Raw genomic sequence first — 19534 nt, 5'->3', positions numbered from 1 at the left:
TGAAGTAAGGAGTCAATTGCAAAGAGGTTTTTTGACAAAATGCAACATCTATTGCTATAATTTAGAAGTGAATGAATAATAATGAACAATGAATAATGTAGAATATAAACATCATAAACACCCATAAAACTGTACTGTTTTTATGAACACACAAAATTATTTTTATTTACTTTCATTTAATCAGTTTCCCTAATTTAAAAAGAAAAAAATGCTACTGTGAAGTGATTCTGCCTAAGTACTGACACTAAACTTCCACTCATCAAAACTGACCAGTTTTATTTGTCTGGCTTTCTTGCAGTGCTTTTCACCCTTTTCGTGGAAACTGAAGCAAGTAAGGCCAAAACCCTGCCCTCCCCTTTTCTTGTTCTGGAGCTGGTTTGTTGTGAAACTGGTTTCTAAAAGACCCGTTGACTTCTATTGTCTCCAGAGTAAACCTGATAAGTGTTGGGCCAGCAAACCTCTGAATATCTTTGCAATGTAAAATCATCTGAAGAAAACAACAGTCATCGTCACACAAGCAGATTTACTGAGGCAATTTGTACATAAATATTTTTGAAAATAATAACAAATACTTTTTCTTTTCTCCTTTTGTGTTTTGTTTGCAGATCCATTCGTTTACAGTAAGTTCAGAATACTTGACTTCCTAATTCTTGCAAATAACATTATAAGCATAGAATATCAAGTAGTCATTTAGATTACTGTTGACCTGTACTTTATGTTTGCTAACGAGAGTAAATATTGGTTTGGCACTTTATTTTCCATTTCTTCTCCAAAAGACTACGAAAGGCTAAGAATTGCAGGCCTGGTCTTTGCCTTCTTGTTGGTGATTGGAGGATTCAGTGTTTTAGTCTGTAAGTCATTGAAACACATGGGTTTGGTGGTTTACAAATTGACCTAGATACTTGATCATGTGGATCACAGTACTAAATAAGAGATTTTGTGAGAGTAATGAATTTCTTGCTTTGACTTCACAGACCACAAATGTACCACCAGAAGGGCCAGGTAAGTTTTTGACTCTTAAACCCACTGGGAAATGTGCCGTGTTTCAACATGTGGCTCAATTCCCTCTTTTCATTATGTCTCAAACTGCCATGCAAATGCTCCCCCGCCCTTTTTCTCTGTCCTCATAGAAAAGTGGAAGATGACAACAGTGAAATCTGATATCGCACTTGACAAACCGGTTCCATCCAGGAAGAAGTGTGAGAGGTGCAGGGGTGGAGAGGAGGAGGTGCTGGGGTGTTTGATGGGGGGTTTTGGTGGAAACACACCAACATAACAGACCTGAAACACAATTCATTAAAGGTGCTGCTGATGTGAAAGCGGCCTCATAGATTATAATAAATTGGTGACATAACCACTGCAATAACAAAACAATGAAGCCTCCCTAACCCTTTCTTCATTTTTATCAGTAAATCATATTCACAAAGATGTGTTTACCTTTACTCCTTTAGTCCTCTACAAACCTATTTAGTCTGGCTCACATAATTAATCACTACATTAATGCTGCATATAACTCCTGAAATCATTGAGAACAACACATCATTTTAGCCATGGTCACCTGCTGTTCATTGCACGCTTGCTATATGGTAAAAATGTAGTTATATTTTCCATGACATTGGTGTGTACATCTAATTTTAAATAAATGTAACTATACACGACACCGAACCGGTGGCTTTTTTTTTTGTTTTTAGTTGTTTTTACACAAAGTCACAGACGGACAATCTCAGGTGTAAATAATATGTGATGATATGATGTGCGAGTTGCATTTAAGTTGCTGGTTCACAAACTTTGACTTTTGACTGTGCTCAGTAACACCTGTGTGTTACCTGCTAAATCACGTCAAAATGGCGGCTGTGCAAATGGCACCTTGACTGAAAAGCGATCTCTGAGTTTCTGTCACTTAACACTTACAGTAATATTTATAAACCTTCATTTAAATGACTGCTGTGTGTCTTAATTACAGTCTGTAAATGTACGTTATGGTACGTTTTTCCCACAGTAGAAAGAAATCACTTGACTACTCGGCTCGACAAAACTTCAACATCTTCGTTCTCGACAAACAAACGTTAATGTTGCTCCACTCCTCCTTCTCCTCCCCTGAGGCTGTCACTGCTGCTGACCGTGGATCAGCTTCCTCCCCCCGCTGTCCACACTTTAAATTCCGGTCCCTGAGCAAAACACAGAACCAGGATCAGATCACGAACACGAACGCTTTAAACTCTGCCCCCTTTTATCTATTGAGAGAGAGAGAGAGAGAGAGAGAGGGAGACAGACACACACACACACACACACATAGACCAACCTGTTGAGTGTGTGAGTCTGTTCTCTGTAGTGTAGTGAAGTCTGGGTGTTGTCACGCAGCGTGGAGACAAGTCTCTGCACTGACTCACACATCCGTGTTTCTTTTCGTCGTTTTTTCTTCGTGGCAAATCACAACTTTTTAAAGGTAAGTGTCGAATATTATTGGTTATATCTCACACCAGAATGATTTCCTCGGCGGTTGACATCTTTTTCATGAATTTAAAGTTTGGTTTAAAGAATTTAAGCCAACTTTGGCTTTGCGCATCTTTTTCTCTCTCTCCCTTTTCCTCTTTTGTCAGGAAAGTGTGCGTCACAGGAAAAAAAAGCAATGTTAAGCTAAAGTTTGCATATTGTCAGTGAAAGTACTTGAAACTGCTGATATATCAATGCATTCCTGTTTAACTAACTCAAACCCGACCAAAACGTGTAAAATAAAACTAAATGACACATATTCTCTCACGAAGTTGTTGAAATGCGCTGGTGCGCAGCAGCACAGTATATGCTGCTAGCTTGTAGTGCTATCATGACAGTACATGACATTTGTCCTCGAGCCCACCGGTGCCAGGACAATGGCACGCGGCACGCGGCCCCTGAGCCAACAATGTGCGTAACGTCCTAGGATGATGGAGTAATCACACACTTTGTACTGGATGAAAGAAAACATACTATTCAGCTGAACACGGTGTCTGTACAGCGGGTCCTTGTTTAAATTCAAATAAGAGGAGTAAAATAAACTGACTCAGCTGTACTGTGTGTGTGTGAGAGAGAGAGTGAGTTATTTCCTAAATGTGAGGACATTTTGTCTGTTCCTCACATTCTGACACATTCTAGAATTTAGTTAGGGTTAGGTGTGATGGTTAAGGTTAGGGTAAGAGGCTAGAGAATGCCTTATGTCAATGAATGTCCTCACTGTGAATGTAGTGATACAAGACAAATATTAGGACCAGGACTGCAAACTAATGCCTATTTTTCATTATTTTCTCAGTTAATCAATCAGTTGTTTCACCCAATATATCAATGGTTCCTACATAAACTGATAACACCCCTCATTTTTTATCTCCACAAACCAGATATATCCAGTTTACTGAATTTTCACCCGGTGTTCAACAAACCTGGAAATGATGATGTTCTCACGTGTCTTGTTTTCTCCACGAATCCAAATTATTCCGTTTTAATGATTTGTTTGTTATGTGGAGCAATTACACCAGAAAATATTAACATTTAAGAAGCAAAACAACCCGTTTTAAGTACTACAATAAACCACTCAAAGCAATGAATTAATGACCAAAATAGTTGATGATTATTTAGTAATCGATTCATTGAAGTGTTGTTGCAGCCCTACAGAAAACATTCAGATTTCATCATCATTGTCCACTTCTGCTTTTCTGGGTCAAATTTATGTAGTTGAAATCAGAAAAGGAGGTTTCTGATGTTTTAAAAATCTCACTTAATCAATGATCAAAATAGCTGATTATTTAATTAATTAATCAAATAATAACAAGTTAATTGACTGGTCATTGCAGCCCTAGAGATGATGACATCACCATAGGCCAGTACTTTTCACTGCTGAGGATTGTTTGAAAACCTTTGGAGCTTTTCAATGTTGTCAAAAAGATTATGCTGTTGACATGATTTAATGAACGCGGACTGTGAGCTGTGTGTGTGTGTGTACATTTGTCGTCCTCAGGTGCAGTCGTCCTCACAGGGACCAAAGTAGGGCTGCAGCTAGGGGGTATTTTTAACATCAATGATTCTGTTGATCATGCTCAATTATTTATTTTTTGTCAGAAGAAATCAATCAGCATTTCCCAAACCTCAAAATTATGACGTCCTCAAATATCTTGTTTTGTCCACAAATCAAAGACAGTCGGTGTCATAGAAGTAACTACGACATATTCGCACACCTGTACCAAATATGAGAATATCAAAATAGTTGGCGATTAATTTAGTCATCCGTTATTTATCGAAAAATTACTGAGTAGTTGACCAAAGCCCGGTTATAACAAAGTAGAACAGCATTTCCAAGGCTCTGGTTAAGGTTGGGGCGAACATGTGAAGTGTGGTTAGGTGAAAGTTAGGATTAGGCATTACCTGGTTATGGTTAGAGACAACGTTTGTTTAGACTGTCCAAATGAATGGAAGTGTGTGCATGTCCTCATGAGTATAGCTCCATAAACCTGTGTGTGCACGAAAAGGCCAGATGATAAGGGCAGCGGTGATATCAGTTCGCCACAGTTTGTGACCATGTGGCACAAGAAGAGATACTGACAAGGACAGACACAGGAGCTGTCAAATTCTGCTATATGATGTGGAACTGTAAAGAAGAGTGGACACTGGACATATTGATTATTTGCTGGACTAAGTAACAGTTTGCTGATGCCGGCACTTCAATCAAAGTATTGCAAGGACTCTTGACAAAGGTCCTGAGGGACCAAAACTTAAATAGTGTTAATAAGCAAGAGCAATTTTTTCTTTCTTACAAAACCTGCATCTAAAAAGTCAAATCAACCACAAAGTACTGTACTTGAAATGGTATAAAAAGATGTTGAGAGTTGAATAAACGATACTGATACTGCAATATACGTGTTTTCCCTGTTTTTCCTTCTTCTGTTGTGAAATTAACATAAGATTTTGCCTACTCATGTCACAGCAAATGTAGAAATATATTTTCTTTATTGAGCAAAATAATTAAACATAAAAAACAATAGTTGAAGACGGCGCCAGCATAGAAGCCAAGGAAGGACCAAGGCAGATCTTGTTGTGTTTGTTGGTATCCGATCATACAATTTAAAGCCAATATTGTGCCGATAATGAGCCCAAATGATTCTCAAATTTGGGATTGATCATCTAAATTTTCTCCGCCTAATGATGTGTGAAAAAAGAAAAGAGAGGAGCAAAGTTGTATGGTGACAGTGTGAGAGACACAGTGAAGGACGGTTCTGTGTTCCTTCTCAGGTGAGACAGACACAGCTGTCTGTTGTCACCTCACGTGATCGCCTTAAAAAAGAAATGTGGGAGATGGAGGTCAGACACACCTTCTCCTCACGTCACATTGGTGCCCCAGGATCACAAATTTAGAAACCTCAACAAGAGTACATTGATTTTATACTGTGACCGTGACCTTCGGTTTATTCGCCCTGTAACCACAATGCTGCCCAGCAGAGACGCTGATCGTTTAGAATTCACTCATTGGTAATATTCTAAAAAAAAAATCTCAGATACACAGTTTTGTCTAAATGTGACCAGGGAAGATTCATGTACTTAAGGACATTTATTAGACTTTATATCTGTAAGTTACTGTAGAGACAATAGTGATATGGCGGTAAGTGAGATGAAACTATGGAAATGCACTACGTCTGTCTGTTTATGTGCTGATTATGACTGTACACAGGGGAGAACATGAAGTGTGTTGCTAGTCACTTTCTGCTAGCTTGGTTACCATGTGTGACTCATGGCTCTAGTATGCTCCCTCCACTCCTCTTCTCCGTGTCCCTCCATACCCTCCTTTTCCCAGCCGCGTGCTCCCTCATCTTGCTGCCTTACGCTCTCTCATTCACTCAGGCTTGAATTCCTCCTCCTCTGCACTCCCACTGTTGTGTGCTCATATTTCCTGACTTAATACCTTGTTTGTTCTTCCCTTTCTCTTTCTCCATCCCGTTTCTCCCTACCCTCTGTTTGTTCCCTCCTCTCTTTCGCTCTCTCGCTCTGTCACCTGCTAATTTATCCTTTTACACTTTATCCAATCCAGCTTAATTTTGTAAAACACTTTAAAACAGCCACAGTGGACCAAAGTAATGGTTCAGCAATTTATAGTTGCATCTGTTGAATGCCATTTTTGGTCATTTAGTTGTCATCAACCTTGCGATTTCAGATCATGTGCTTCTTTTGTCACACATTTGAGAATTGTTTGAGAACTCTTTCCTTCCTCTTTGAGAAACATTCCATTTTAAAATGACAAATTCCTAAGTGGATGTCTAAAGTTAGTGTGTGCATGTGTGTGTCGCACACTGGAATCCAGTGCTGCTAATTTAGGAATAAATAATGCTGCTGAGAACAGGCAGCTGTCTTTGTTGTTTCAGCACAGGAACACACATGCACACACACACACACACACACACACACACACTGGTATCCAGCACTCAAAGAGATGGGTGTGGTGAATGTTGGAAAAATAGGAACAGGGACACACACTGTGCACAGCATATCTATGATAAACTGTAGAGTCACATTGCACACAAATAAGGAGAACGGGATTCAATCTCAGGATTTTCTCAGGATAAACTCACACATGCACACACTGTGTTACATTTTGTAATCAGTTATATTTTAGAATGAGACTTTGATTAACATTGCTTTTATTGGTGTTTCCATAAGCTGGCAAGTTAAAGGGGATGCTTCAAGAAGAAGAAACAAGCTGGATGAGTCTTGTTTGCGCCAGCTGAAGTTCTATGAGAATTAGATTGTTTCCTAGAGAAGTCACATCACATAATCATCATGTAATGTCAGACCCGGAGTTCCTGGGTAACAAACTGACGTGTTCAAAAGAAGTGCTGAGTAAAATGGAATGGAAAACAGGAGATGATCGTATTTAAATGTGAGATGGCCCTAAGGCCCAGAGAATCTGTGCTCCAGGGAGTCTGCAACGGGTGGAATGAACGAGTGGAAAAGATTTAACCAAAGAACAGAAGAGCAGCGGGTGAGGGAGCCAAGGACATGTTGTGTCTGAAAGGGGAAGTAATAGAGGAGACATTTAAAGAGAGAAGACAAAAGCAGAAGAGGAGTGTGAAACAGTGACTTGGAACAAATGAGCAATTCTTAAAATGTCCCACATACAGCACTATGCCACCTTTACATTTGTTGTCTTAGCAAAGCTATACTGACCATGGCTTTCAGTATAATCATTTCTCAATCACTTTATTGGAACACATTCAGAAAATATGTCAAACGTGTATGCAGTTTTAATATTTATTTATTTATTCCCAGAAAAAGAACAGCTCCTACAAGTTAAGCTGTCAAATGGGTGACGAAAATGTCTGCTATCTGTTACACCAGGTTTATTCAGAACATGCTTGAGCAATACATACACACATTGTGTGAGTTCAACTGATTGAAAGTTTGCTAATGTGCAAGAACAACTCTCAGTCACGTGTTTCCAATCTAAATGCCAGTGATCACATCATTTGACAGACATAAAAACAACCAAGCCTGGTGGTGCCCTGAGACATTTGCACAATACTGTGCAGAGGGTGTGCAGAGAGCAGCAGACAAAAAAGTGGGATTACTGCCTTGAAGACAGAAAGAAAGGAGAAATGCAGTGAGAACTAGAGGGGGGGGAAACACAAAGGGACAGTCAGAGACAGGCAGAGTAGCATGACAGAGGAAGAACAGCAAAGTCTTTATTTGTGGATCAGGCCAACAAGGAGAAGTGGGTCTACAGAGGAGTTGGTCCCAGAGGAAAAGAAAAGTACTTGATAAATATGGGTATTCACATTTTTAATGCTGCCTGCTTTAATAAAAGCCTGTAACAGGCTTTTTGTTTGTTTTGTTAAAGTTGTACTTGATTGAAACTGTAGCTACAGTCACGCTGAAACAATTTGTTTACATGATCTGTTAAAGTCTATTCAGTCATAATAGTTATCTTCATTATTGATCTGTATTTATATATATATGTATTGAATTTTTTTTTTATTATCCCTCAGTGTGCTGCTGTGCCGTTTTTTACGGGCAAAAAGCACAATAAATTTGAAAAGCACACTTCCAGCACTTGAAAATTCTTCAGCTCCACCTTTCACTAACATTTGCTTTAGAAAATGATCCAAGTAAAGTGGGAGGTGCGACCTCTGTTATAATCTGTCCTTGCTGCTTTAACCCCTTCTCTGTCTTTTTCTCCTCTGCCTTACCTTTCAACAGTCTGACCTTCAGCTTGTCCTTTATATCTTCTTGTCTCTCTGTGTCTGTCTGTCTCTCCTGTTACTGTGGTTGTCTTCCTCTCCTCCCTCTCTACTCTCTGTTTGTTTTTCTCCTGGCGTAAACCGTAAACCATTCTCTAGTGGTTGTTGGCCTGTCTCACAACCTCTACATTCCCCCTGCGTCACTTTGGGTTGCTGTGGAGCAGCACCAGAAGAGAAAAAAATGCTCGACCTGCTCTTCTCTCGCTCTGTTTCTGCCAAACTCCAAATATCAACCAATCAAGACGCATTGGGGGGGTTTAGTCTCTAAGGTCACTGTTATTTAAATTTCAGAAAGATGCTCCATGGCACCAGACACTTACATGAACAATAAGAGGCTTAATTTGACAATAATGATTAAAAACTGTTAAAAGCTTTGTTCCATATCGTCAAAAGCTTTATACAAAGTGTAATAAACTGTAGTGTGGGGAGGAATTCTGCCTGGTGCAACCTCCACATGGTATATTTATAGTATAGTATATAGTATTTTTTGACAAGAAGTTGTGTAAATGCCAGCCAGAAATGACATGTGTGTTCTCTACTTTGTGGAACATTCTGAGCTGTGAAATGCAGGAAGTGGAAAATCACCACTGTGTTAGCAGCCAAGGTGTGTCTCCTCCGATGCACGTTACCTCTGCCAGTCTCAACATGGCTGCTGCACTCAGACAGTAGAATCTTAAGGTCAAGAGAGCTTCAGATTTATTGGAAAACAGATTAAAGAGACATGATGAAACACTTGAAAGATTCTTTGTGGCGGTGAATGAGCTTATCTCATTTTCTATTTATTTCTTTAGCGCAGTCACAAGAATGATTAAAAAGATTGTTATTAAAGACAAATATTATCTTAATAAACCTGTAGTAAAAAAAGAGAAAGAAATCCATCAAACTAGAAGAGCGAAGCTCTGGAGCTTTTACTTGACAACAGTGCAATACATTACCCAGAGAGCTTTACCTTTCCCGTGAAGGCTCCATTGAAGCACTTTGTAGCCATCAACTGTAGATCAAATTTCTTTGTGCGTCTGAGTGTGAAAAAGAGACGGAGAGGCCACTTTATGTCAATGTAAATTCAATCAGGTGTGCTTCAGAGGGATGGACATACATATATCCTAAGAGCGATGAGATTGTGTGGGCTTGAATCATTTTAGTGCCCCTCAGAATACACATTGCATCACACATCTGTTGACGTTTGTTGGCCAGTCTGAGCCAGTTTGAAGTACTGTAATCTTTGTAATTCTTTGTAACATGGACACATACACACACACACAGGTGAAATTTCATTATCATCTTAATTATTACTGATTAGCATTATCTGCCATTTTTTTGGTCGCTATCTGCGACTTTTTGACATAGGAAATGATTAGAGAGCCAAACAACGGCATCAGTGTGAGTTCTAATTACTGAATGTAAAGAAATGGACAGTTCTCACAGCTGTCCTAAGGACTCTCATTGACTTTTATTTAATTGGACAGACCAACCAAAGTGTTATCTCTAGCCTTAACCAGTTAATGTCTAACCCTAACCTGAATCTCACCACAACTTAGATATTAGCCCTAAACTAAACTGGTTTGTCAGATTTGAGGTTCTGCCTCATTAGTACTGGGTATTGGTCTCTATAAGGACTACCGGTCCTGACATGGTCAGTGTTTATGCCAGAAAAGTCCTAAAGAGGTAACAAATGCACAAATGCAAATTGTAGTTATTATAATATTGTTGTTTTTATGTCTGCAGGTTAAACAACCTCAAGCTTGAAGATGTCCAAGATCTGTGCTTTGGTGTTGGTGACATGTAAGTCAGAATTTTCTTACGTCTCTTTTCCAAGAATATTTGTAAACTTGCAACTTCCTCTTTTTTAAAAACTAGCAAAGTGGGTCAACAATGCTGTGGTGATTCCAAAGAGAAAAGGCACAGGAGGAGGAAAAGAGATGAAAACAGACAGAGATTTATGTAAAACATTGAAACATATGTGGACTCACAATTAATACATTTAAGAGACGTAGGGTTTCCTCAAAGGTGGCGGTGAAATCACAGTTGAAATCAGAGCAAGGGCACTACAATATCAAGTGAACCAATTTGTTTGTGTTTTGTCAATAGTGATTTTCTGTCCAACCATTTGGAAGTTCAATAAACAAATTAAGAGTCTTTTATTCTATATGATGAAATGTACTTTTATTAATCTCCCATAGTGAAAATTCAGATTGACAGCAGTGTAAAGAGTAGCAGGTATAAACGATAAATCATAAATAATATGATAAATAATAATATAATAGAAATGCTACACACAAAATAATCAATATATGTTGACAGTTTGTGAATTTGTTTTTTATTTAATGCAGTATGTGCAAAAACTTTATTATGTAATTGGGTTTGAGTCTAACTCTGTGTCTCTGTTCCTGAACTGTATTGCAGTCGTGTCCCTGGTGTTAGCAGAGGAAGAGAACGGTGCGTACGCTGACTTTTCACTTTCACTTTTATCTGTTTTTTTGTTTGTGTCTACCTACAGTAATCACTTAAGCATTATAGTGTAGTTTGTTGGTTTCATCTTACAATGGATTTCACCATCTGAACAATATCAAGAGAATGTTTGTTTTAAGTGGAAAGATATTGATCTGGTTGACAGGTGTGTTAATCATTACAGAGAGAATTAAACTAGGCCATTGTGTATGCTCATCTCCATCTGTACTTTTGACTTGTGATGTCAGTGTCCTCATTTCTCTGCTTTTAACTGATGCTCTGCTTTTTTTCTACAGTGGAAGTGGAAGACCCATTTACTTTTGGTAATACATACTTTTTAGTAACTTTTAAGTTAATCAATGTGGAAGATGATACAGTATATGGCCTCAGTTTATTTCCTGTCTGTTTCTAAGAATAATCTCTTTGTGCAGATTACCACAGGCTGCGTGTTGGAGGCCTGATTCTAGCTGCTGTCCTCTGTCTTATTGGCATCACCATCCTGTTCAGTAAGATGCAACACACACACATGCCCACACACACACACACAGGTTCATGCAGCTATCCTTTTAAGGACTATTGACATCCATTCGTTTGGACAGCCTCACTAAAGCGTTATCCCTCACCTTAACCTGATCACAATTCAAATCTGAGCCATTAACTTAACCAGTTCCTCAGAAATGAGGTTCTGCCTCATTAGGACCAGGTTTTTGTCAAACACAAGTATATACAAACACACGCACAAAGATAATACAAAGAAAGTCAGTGCTTCTTCTCTGTCTTGTAGGTGGCCACTGCAGATGCAAGTTCAACCAGAACAAGAGGTAATAATTCATGCAGTTTGAAGGACTCTATATGACTGTGTATTTGTCTAAGACCGAAGTTTGTGTATGTTTTATTAACCAAGTAGCATTTATGGATGGCTTTGTGCTACTTTGTATTGTCCAATACTAGGGCTGAGCTGATACTGATACTTAGTAATTGTTTAAATCTCTGGATCAGATATCAGACATAAAAATTTTAAATTGTATACAATCCAAAAATCCTATATAGATTGTATGCTTCACTATGTGCAGACTGTAGAAATGTAAAAAAAAAAAAAATCAGCAACAGCATTTTATTAAGAGTCATGTTGTGGGCTTTGTGGGAGAAGAATATTTGTTACACGGTTGGTGAATTGCTTTGTTGAAATGGCACATATGTGTTGTTAACAGCTTCATAGTTAAAAAGGTCTAAAATGACTGTATCAGAGTGATATCGGTATCGGCAGATACTTGAAAAAAGTGGTATCGTGCCATCCCCATCCAATACCAGTGTCAGTCTGATAAAGTCCTGTTTCACCCCTTTTTAACAAAACAGCTCAGCTGTATTACATTTGTGCCGATGCATGTACCACCTAGACATTTTAAAAAACAAAATTCTCACATACAGTATATATTCTGCTCAGATAAAGGAAAGAAACTGACATGGCACGCAGCCCTGGTTCATGTTCTAGCCACATGAGGGCAGTGGCGCTTCCTTTTCTTCCCCTGATATCTGATCCAGTGATTCTGACTGATATTGGACAGATACTGACCCGTGCAGAGTCTCATATCTATTCATCCCTCTTTGTATTGGAAGTAATTTGTAGAAAATGTGTTGTCTTTCTCTCATTTAACTCTCCTTCCTTCACTCAGCAGGAGGAGGACAGGAAGCAATGCTCAGCAGATGCTCACTGACCAAGGTAACTGTAAATTCATCAAGCAGTAATCCTTCCACTGCATGCGGGCCTGCTGTAGGTCCAAGACCTTATTATACCATCTCCCCATCAGCAGACACGCACTAATATGCTTTAGTTTTAAAAATGCACATTGTCAACCCCAGAGTAGTTTTTCATCTTCTAGTTACAGTTTACTGTAATTCACTCGTCAACAGAAAGTATGAACACTTGTAACCATCTGCTGTAACACATGCAAAACTTTTATTCCTTCCATTTACTTCTGCTGTACTTTCTTGCACAAAGTGTGTGTGTGTGTTCACGAATACACACACACTTTCTTTCCCTTTGAAACATAAAAGGTTTTATCACCCTGTTGATTTCAGGCTAAGGTCTGAAGGTATATTTACACTGTCCATCTGTTTCATTATAATTGCCACATGTCATGCACTCACACTGACACTGTATGGAAAACTCCCATAGAGTTGGACTGGGATGTCATGGACCTTGCTGTTCAACAGGAGGTGGGACTCTGGGTGTTTGGCAGGCATTTAGAAGGGAGGGAGGGAAGGAAAAAGTGTGGTTGGCGTCGGAAAACGACCATACTTGTCTTTTTATTCTGTGGTGCAGCCTCAAAAATGTGAATTTTAAGGGGCCGACAGTAAAAAACAACGCCTGTCACTCCCATGAGTTCTATCCATGTGTAATCTCCACATGCTTACTAATTAAACCCCTGATGATGACGTTCAACCAAACTCGTTTGATTCAGGAAGATTGGATGTAGACAAAATACACAAGTGGCCCATATGGAAAAACACCGGGTGTGTGTAAGCAACTCAGCAGGAGCCTCCAGGGACACATACACACACACTCTTTCCACTAGTCATCTAAAAAAAATGACTGTGTGTATTGTGGCGGTAATGTGGAATGGAACTGTCAAGTCTTCATGTAATTGAAATAAAGCTCTAAATGTGTTAAATCTCCAGTGTGTAACTTCTGTCACCAAAATACTGCTAATGTCGCTACACCCTAGTCTTACTGCACTACCTCACATAGTTTTGGAGAACGGGTTCATTCTTTAACCTAAAGTTTGTGTTCTGTTTCTCCCCCACACACACACATCATCTGTGATGTAAAACACATCACTGTGTGTCTTCACAGATACAAATCACTTCTACATTGAGAGACACACACAGAAAGAGTGATGTGGAGCTGATTTTGTGAACTAATAATAATAACCTGAATCTAACAGACATTTGTTTTTGAAGTTACATACTACAGCTTTTAATTCAGTTTTGTGTTATTACTTATAAAAGTTTTCCTGTCCCATTCTGTCTGTCTTTAGGTCGTGCCTGCGACTGCTAGAGGTCAGCAAGAACACACACTTTTCACTCCCCAAACCTGCAACCAACAGATAACATGGAGGAGGAGCAGCAGGATTTGAGACCCGCAGTGACAGGCCTTTGTGTCATTTAGAGAGAGAGATCAACTGAAAGTGTTCATGTTTGTAGTGAGGAGTGTTGCTTTCTGCCTGATGACTGAACTACTGTGCTGCAGCCTGCACCTATACTTACACACACGCACACACACACCTACATCCTGTACACACAATATTTGTCATTTTCATGTTCAAGTCACTTCCTACACCAGTCACACCAACCTATTACCAAAAAAACTGAGTGTCTATGTACCGTAAGTTGTGTCAGTGTCTCGCTTCACTTCTGTTGTTGTCTGTGCTGTATGTATATGGTAAACGTTGATGTAGATATTAGTGGCTTACTGTGGCCGAGCTAACCTTCTGTCCTGTCAAATATACAGAACACACCTGTCCATGAGTGATTAGATGACTCCTGATAATCCATGGTAACATTTAGATTTATGGAGGCGTGTAGAGGATTGCACTGTTCAGAGATACAGAGTCTGTCATGTTTCTATAAAACAACTGTCGAAACTACTGCGAGTGATGGGCCTTTCTTATTTTCCCTGTGTTTGTGTGTGAGAGAAAGAGAAATCCACTGAAATTAATTTCAATGAACACTGTCCATTTTTAAGTTGTTTTTTAGCACAACAAAAATCTTACTTTATCTGTCAGTGTCATTCGAATAAGAAGACACTGGGTCATTGTTCGCAAATATGATGTTCATAAACACATGATGTTGAATAGGCAGCTTTGAGAATCTAGTTTCAGAAATGCTCTGGCTCCATCTAGTGATGATTTGGGCGCACATATTTCTATTGTCTATTTTTATATTTACACATCCAACCTCTTGTATTTGACTGTAGCCAGGGACAGCTAATATAGCCAGTAACAAAAAAAACAGTTTAGTACAAGCATGACATAGAGATACCATACTGTGCAATAGTAACTGTTTAACAATGTGATCATTTGCATTTGGACTGAACTTATGTGAAGTTGGTCTCAGATATTAGCAAACACAGACTGAGTTTAACTCGTACAACCTTTTCACAGCTGTTATTTTTTAATTTTTTTCTAACATTTCACTCCAGTTTAAAGAAAGCCAGGTGTTCAGACTAAATACCTGACACTTTAACCTTTAATCAGTTTGACAATAGAAATGGAAAAGCAGTCTAACATTTACAAACATCACTATGTATACAATAGGATTTTCTTTTGTTCACTCTTCTTACTCTTAAATGTTATATTAAATTGAATTGCCCTTGGGTTTAAATGTGTTGATTCTAAGTCTTCTTGAATATTATTACTGTGTAAAAACACCAACGTAAATTCCTTGCGCGTAAACAACTACTAGCTTTTCTTTTTTTCATGTCAAACCAACCAACAGGCATTTCAGCAGTGGACCTATGAATGGCATTTTGTTTGTTTGCGTTTGTGGGAGGCCCCAACTGTTGCTCCCTCCCTCTTAATTTATTGGTTCGGGCAATACAGTCATCTTCGCAAACAGTCACCAGGATTCAACCGGAAATGAAGTCACATATTGTTTAAAGGTTTTAATTACCTACAAAGTGACCTAATGCCTTTAGACGCATTAGACGGCTATGGTTGTTGCACTTTTTTCAATCAATTATAACATATATGTCTGTTCTGTGGTTTGGTTTTATTAGACGTGTGTTTTTAAAACTCAAGGCCAATTAATTAAGAAAATATTGAACATACTATATCCACAAACAAACGTTTTTACGCTATTACGTCATTTAGAACCGTCCATTTAAGTTGAAAATAACGATAGCGGATGTTCTATTCGCTTTGCGTAACTTGACTTTGATGAGTATCTCTTAGCTCGCCCAGTTGGTAAGTGATTTGTGGAAAACGAAACATTAGTCGGACGTTGTAATTTTTAACGACACTCATTACAGGAAACAGTTTTTGGAAAGTGTACATTAAGTTTTTAAATCATCTGAAAGATCAGAGTCGCAGCTGTTGTATAATGGACCCCAGTAAGTCTGCCAGTGCCCCTCCAATGGAGTACAGAGGAGAGAAGTCCTCCGTGGGCCAAATGCCCCCTCCAGCCTACCAAGACACCACTTACCCGGGACACCCTCGGCCTGGCTACAACCCTCTACAACCGCAGGTAAAACATTTTGCTTTTTTCTTCAATGTATAATTATATTATCATTATTATTATTATGACACTATAAAACCCATTGTGAACTTCTTAAGTGTACATATCTACGTTGAATTACCACGAACAATGAAGTCACGAAAAACTGACGCAAGATCTAAGTCAGTGGAACGAGAGTATACACCGTAATAGCAATTTTGGAAACGTAATGGATGGTGTTATCAGTTGAACACTCGCTAAATGTGAAGCTGTCACAGAATCGTTGTTTCGCGATATTACTGGTATGGCAGACCACATGATTTTATGTTAAATAAATTACTTACTTTTCTACTTATAAGTCTCCCTTTTCATTTCTTGTGTCAGGAAGAAAAATGGAATGCTTTTCACATGTCAGATTTAAAAGCCGCAGCCTGAAGAAAATCTTCCGCAATCCTACATTTCATTACACTCTTGTGTTATGGCGCATTTTCAATTTACAGTTCTAGCCCGAGACAGTTTTTCCATTAGGGATAGTGCCTATAATATTGCGTCTACAGACTGCCGACCACTGAGTGTATCAAACCGAACAATGCCAAACTGTAGATAGGTTAACAAGACTTCAGATCCAGAAAACATGCGTTAATCTCCAACATTTAGCAAGGACATATCTAAAATCTCAATATTTAACAGAGGAGACTGGTGTATTTAGCGACAGCACTATTGAAAGCCAGATGGTGAGCAGAATCACAACCCGTTTAATTAACATTTATTTAACCAGACAAAAGGCCCACTGAGATCCATCAAGATCACTTAAAAAACAAACACTGAAATATAAAAGTGCAACTAGATAGACAACAAAATGCAGGAACTATGGTTTCAGTAACAATTTAAGAACACAGACACAGTGCAATGGATTTTCATGTCGGCTGCCGTGAAATAAAATCTTTTAAATGAACTGATTCTAATGATTCAGTACACTGCAAAGAACTGCTTTACAAGTCACTAGTTTGTGTCGCTATAAAGCGACGCTCACTTTGAGTAGGAAAGAAGTGCCTGAAACCAGACTGATATAGAGCAGAGCCGAGTTGTGCTAGAACTGTATTGTGGAAAAGCATTATTAGATGTACTGCCAGTGTAATTTGGTCAGTACCAACCAACTTGTTCATTTCATTAATCAGTTGTAATTGTATTTTATGTTTGTGGCCTGCAGGGCTTCGGACCTCCACCACCTTATGGAGGTGAAGGATATGGACCACACCGATATATCATGGGTCAGCAGCACCCAGGTCAACCGACCATTGTCCAGCCCACGGTGTATGTGGCTCGAGGCCCTTTGGTTAACCCTGTCAACGACTACTTGTGTTACTCCATCTTCACCCTGTTCTGCTGCATGCCACTTGGAATTGCTGCCCTCATCTTCTCCATCTCAGTGAGTCTGCTTTATTAACACTCCCTGAACATTCTACTTAAAACATTGGGAACATACAAAAAGTGGAATTCTGTTTCATTTGTTTAGTGTTGAATCAAATCATACAGATAAAACCTTCTTGTAGGTAGAAACCTCTGACAGAACCAGACTTGAGGGTGGGTGGCCCTCTGCCTCATTTGCTGGATTAAGAGTCGGAGGAGGGGAACATTTGTTTTTCTCTGACTCCATGTTGACATGAATGTATCACATAATTTCTTCAGATTTGTTGTTTGCACATTCATGCTCTTCTATCACATCCCAAACGTGTTCTGTTGCATTCAGGGCCGGAGATGGAGGTCATGTTAATAAAACCTGTGTGATATGACATGCCACTAGCAGCACTAGACTGGATTGTTGACACAACACTAGTTGGCTTCATGGATTGTGTTTGGATGGTTGTGTTTATGCATGCTAGAGAAAAAAGATTATCCTGAATGTTGTCCCCCCCCGAAGGACATTTACACTTCCTTCTGTCCAGTTGTCTCTGATGATGCACTCAAGGCTTTTTCTCACAAGCTGTTGCAGCACTGAATGCTCATACACACTGACACCCCCCCGTCACCCACACATATACATACACAGACTCAACCCCATTCACGTACACGCTCACTCCCCCCACCCCTCCTACCTCCACCATGCCGAAGGACAATGTGAAATAATACTTATAATGCAATAGCCAGACACTGTATATACACTTCATGAACAAATTGACACAAATACACCAGTACTGTCAGTAGTAGAAATTGAAGATTGCTATGCAAACCCTTAATCTTATTTTTATATATTTTATGCTCAATCTTTTATTTTGCACCTTAAGTGAGGCTTCTGCAATTTCGTAGTACCTGAAGCATTTACTGTTCCATGACTTTCAAGGCTTTCTATTGTATTCTATTCTAATTTTCTCCTTTTTCCCTATTGCTTCAAATAGAAAATTGTATTACAGTTTAAATGACAGTATAATTTTTATATCACAGATGAAGTGATGAAGGCACCTTCATGTTTGTGCACAAGCAGCTCCAAATGAGTGCAATGAATAACAGTTTGGAAAACATGAACTTTAGCACGTAGTAAGTTCTGGCCGATAATGTCAACTAGCTTGGCTCAGCATGTTAATATTAACCAGCTGGTCCAAAGATATCATGTGGACCAGTCCAGCTTCTTTTTTAATGAAGAATGTTTTTCATTTGGTGTTTGTTATTTATTACATAACATATAAATCAGTATTGCTAGTTCAGTGATCAACAAGCCAAAAAACTGTTGAAGAAAATGCTTAATCGTGATGGGTCAGGGTTATTGAACTGCTATGCAGCTTCATCCTTAAGGTATTTTGTCCAAAGCATGTCACAGACATGTTCATTAGGACACCAGGGAACAAGGTGTTTCTGATTTGTCCTTTTCACAGCGCTCACTCAGCTCCTGTTCACTCCGCTCTATTCCTCTCCCCCTCCCTCCACTAGTTCTCTGACAACATCAACATGGCAGTGTGCGCGGAAAACAGCGAGAGTGCCGTCACAGGAAGAGACGTCTGACACAAGGATCAAGCCGAACAGTGCCAAACTGTAAATCAGTTAAAAAGACTTAGGGACAGCACCGCTGATCGCCAGTGGCGAGCTGCATAAACTGTCGCTGTATGTGACTCTATCAGACTGAGTCTGTGCTCCGGTCATGGAGGACGTACTGAACACATATTTTTAATTAGGACGTGTCAGAATGGTCAGTTATGAGCTCTATTTGACCTTTTCTTAAAAATGTGTGTGTTTGTACGTCGGTGAAATACGGTCGCTGACTAAATATGGCGACCGCTGGCTGCAGTCTGATGCGAAGTGGTGCGAACACACATTTGCTGACTTTATCCGGCACATTAGCTTCATATATAAAATCCTCTGAGGCTGGAAGTTTATGTAAAAGACTGTGTTCCACTGTGCAGCCACGAACAGCACACATGTCCCTTTACGTTGACATAATACCGCTCTTCCTCCCTCGCCTACACGCTCGCATTTTGAAGGGACAAGGTGGCGCTAAGGTGGAGCTCTCGAAGTAAACTTAGTGGTGGGGTGGTAACATTCGCGGTGAAATGCGCATGCTGTCGTCATAATGCGCAGGGAATTCAACATTGCGTGTTTTATCGCCTATACTTACACTAAGGGGCACC

The 19534-nt window shown here is 39.3% G+C and overlaps 1 protein-coding gene across 1 annotated transcript; it reads left to right on the top strand.

Annotated features, from left to right (window-relative positions):
* Positions 1 to 2275: 2275 nt before the first annotated feature.
* LOC122774852 (sodium/potassium-transporting ATPase subunit gamma-like) lies at positions 2276 to 14347 on the top strand. Its single transcript, XM_044034413.1, has 8 exons — positions 2276 to 2446; positions 9978 to 10034; positions 10656 to 10688; positions 10997 to 11023; positions 11132 to 11206; positions 11485 to 11521; positions 12374 to 12420; positions 13739 to 14347. Exons 2-8 carry the CDS (start codon positions 10001 to 10003, stop codon positions 13756 to 13758), a joined length of 273 nt encoding a protein of 90 aa, XP_043890348.1. The 5' UTR covers positions 2276 to 2446; positions 9978 to 10000; the 3' UTR covers positions 13759 to 14347.
* The last annotated feature ends 5187 nt before the right edge of the window (positions 14348 to 19534 follow it).

Source organism: Solea senegalensis, linkage group LG9 (assembly GCF_019176455.1).
Source record: "Solea senegalensis isolate Sse05_10M linkage group LG9, IFAPA_SoseM_1, whole genome shotgun sequence".
NCBI classification, from domain to species: domain Eukaryota; kingdom Metazoa; phylum Chordata; class Actinopteri; order Pleuronectiformes; family Soleidae; genus Solea; species Solea senegalensis.
The sequence above is the reverse complement of the archived record's forward strand: the minus strand, read 5'-3'. Positions and strand labels throughout refer to the sequence as shown.

What these genes read in the sequence shown, in the direction of transcription:
- LOC122774852 (XM_044034413.1), top strand. Translation starts at nt 10,001, where the DNA reads ATGTCCAAGATCTGTGCTTTGGTGTTGGTGACAT. An exon ending in GGAAGACCCATTTACTTTTG is followed by an intron (nt 11,024 to 11,131) that starts GTAATACATACT and finishes CTCTTTGTGCAG; the next exon opens with ATTACCACAGGCTGCGTGTT. An exon ending in AAGTTCAACCAGAACAAGAG is followed by an intron (nt 11,522 to 12,373) that starts GTAATAATTCAT and finishes TCCTTCACTCAG; the next exon opens with CAGGAGGAGGACAGGAAGCA.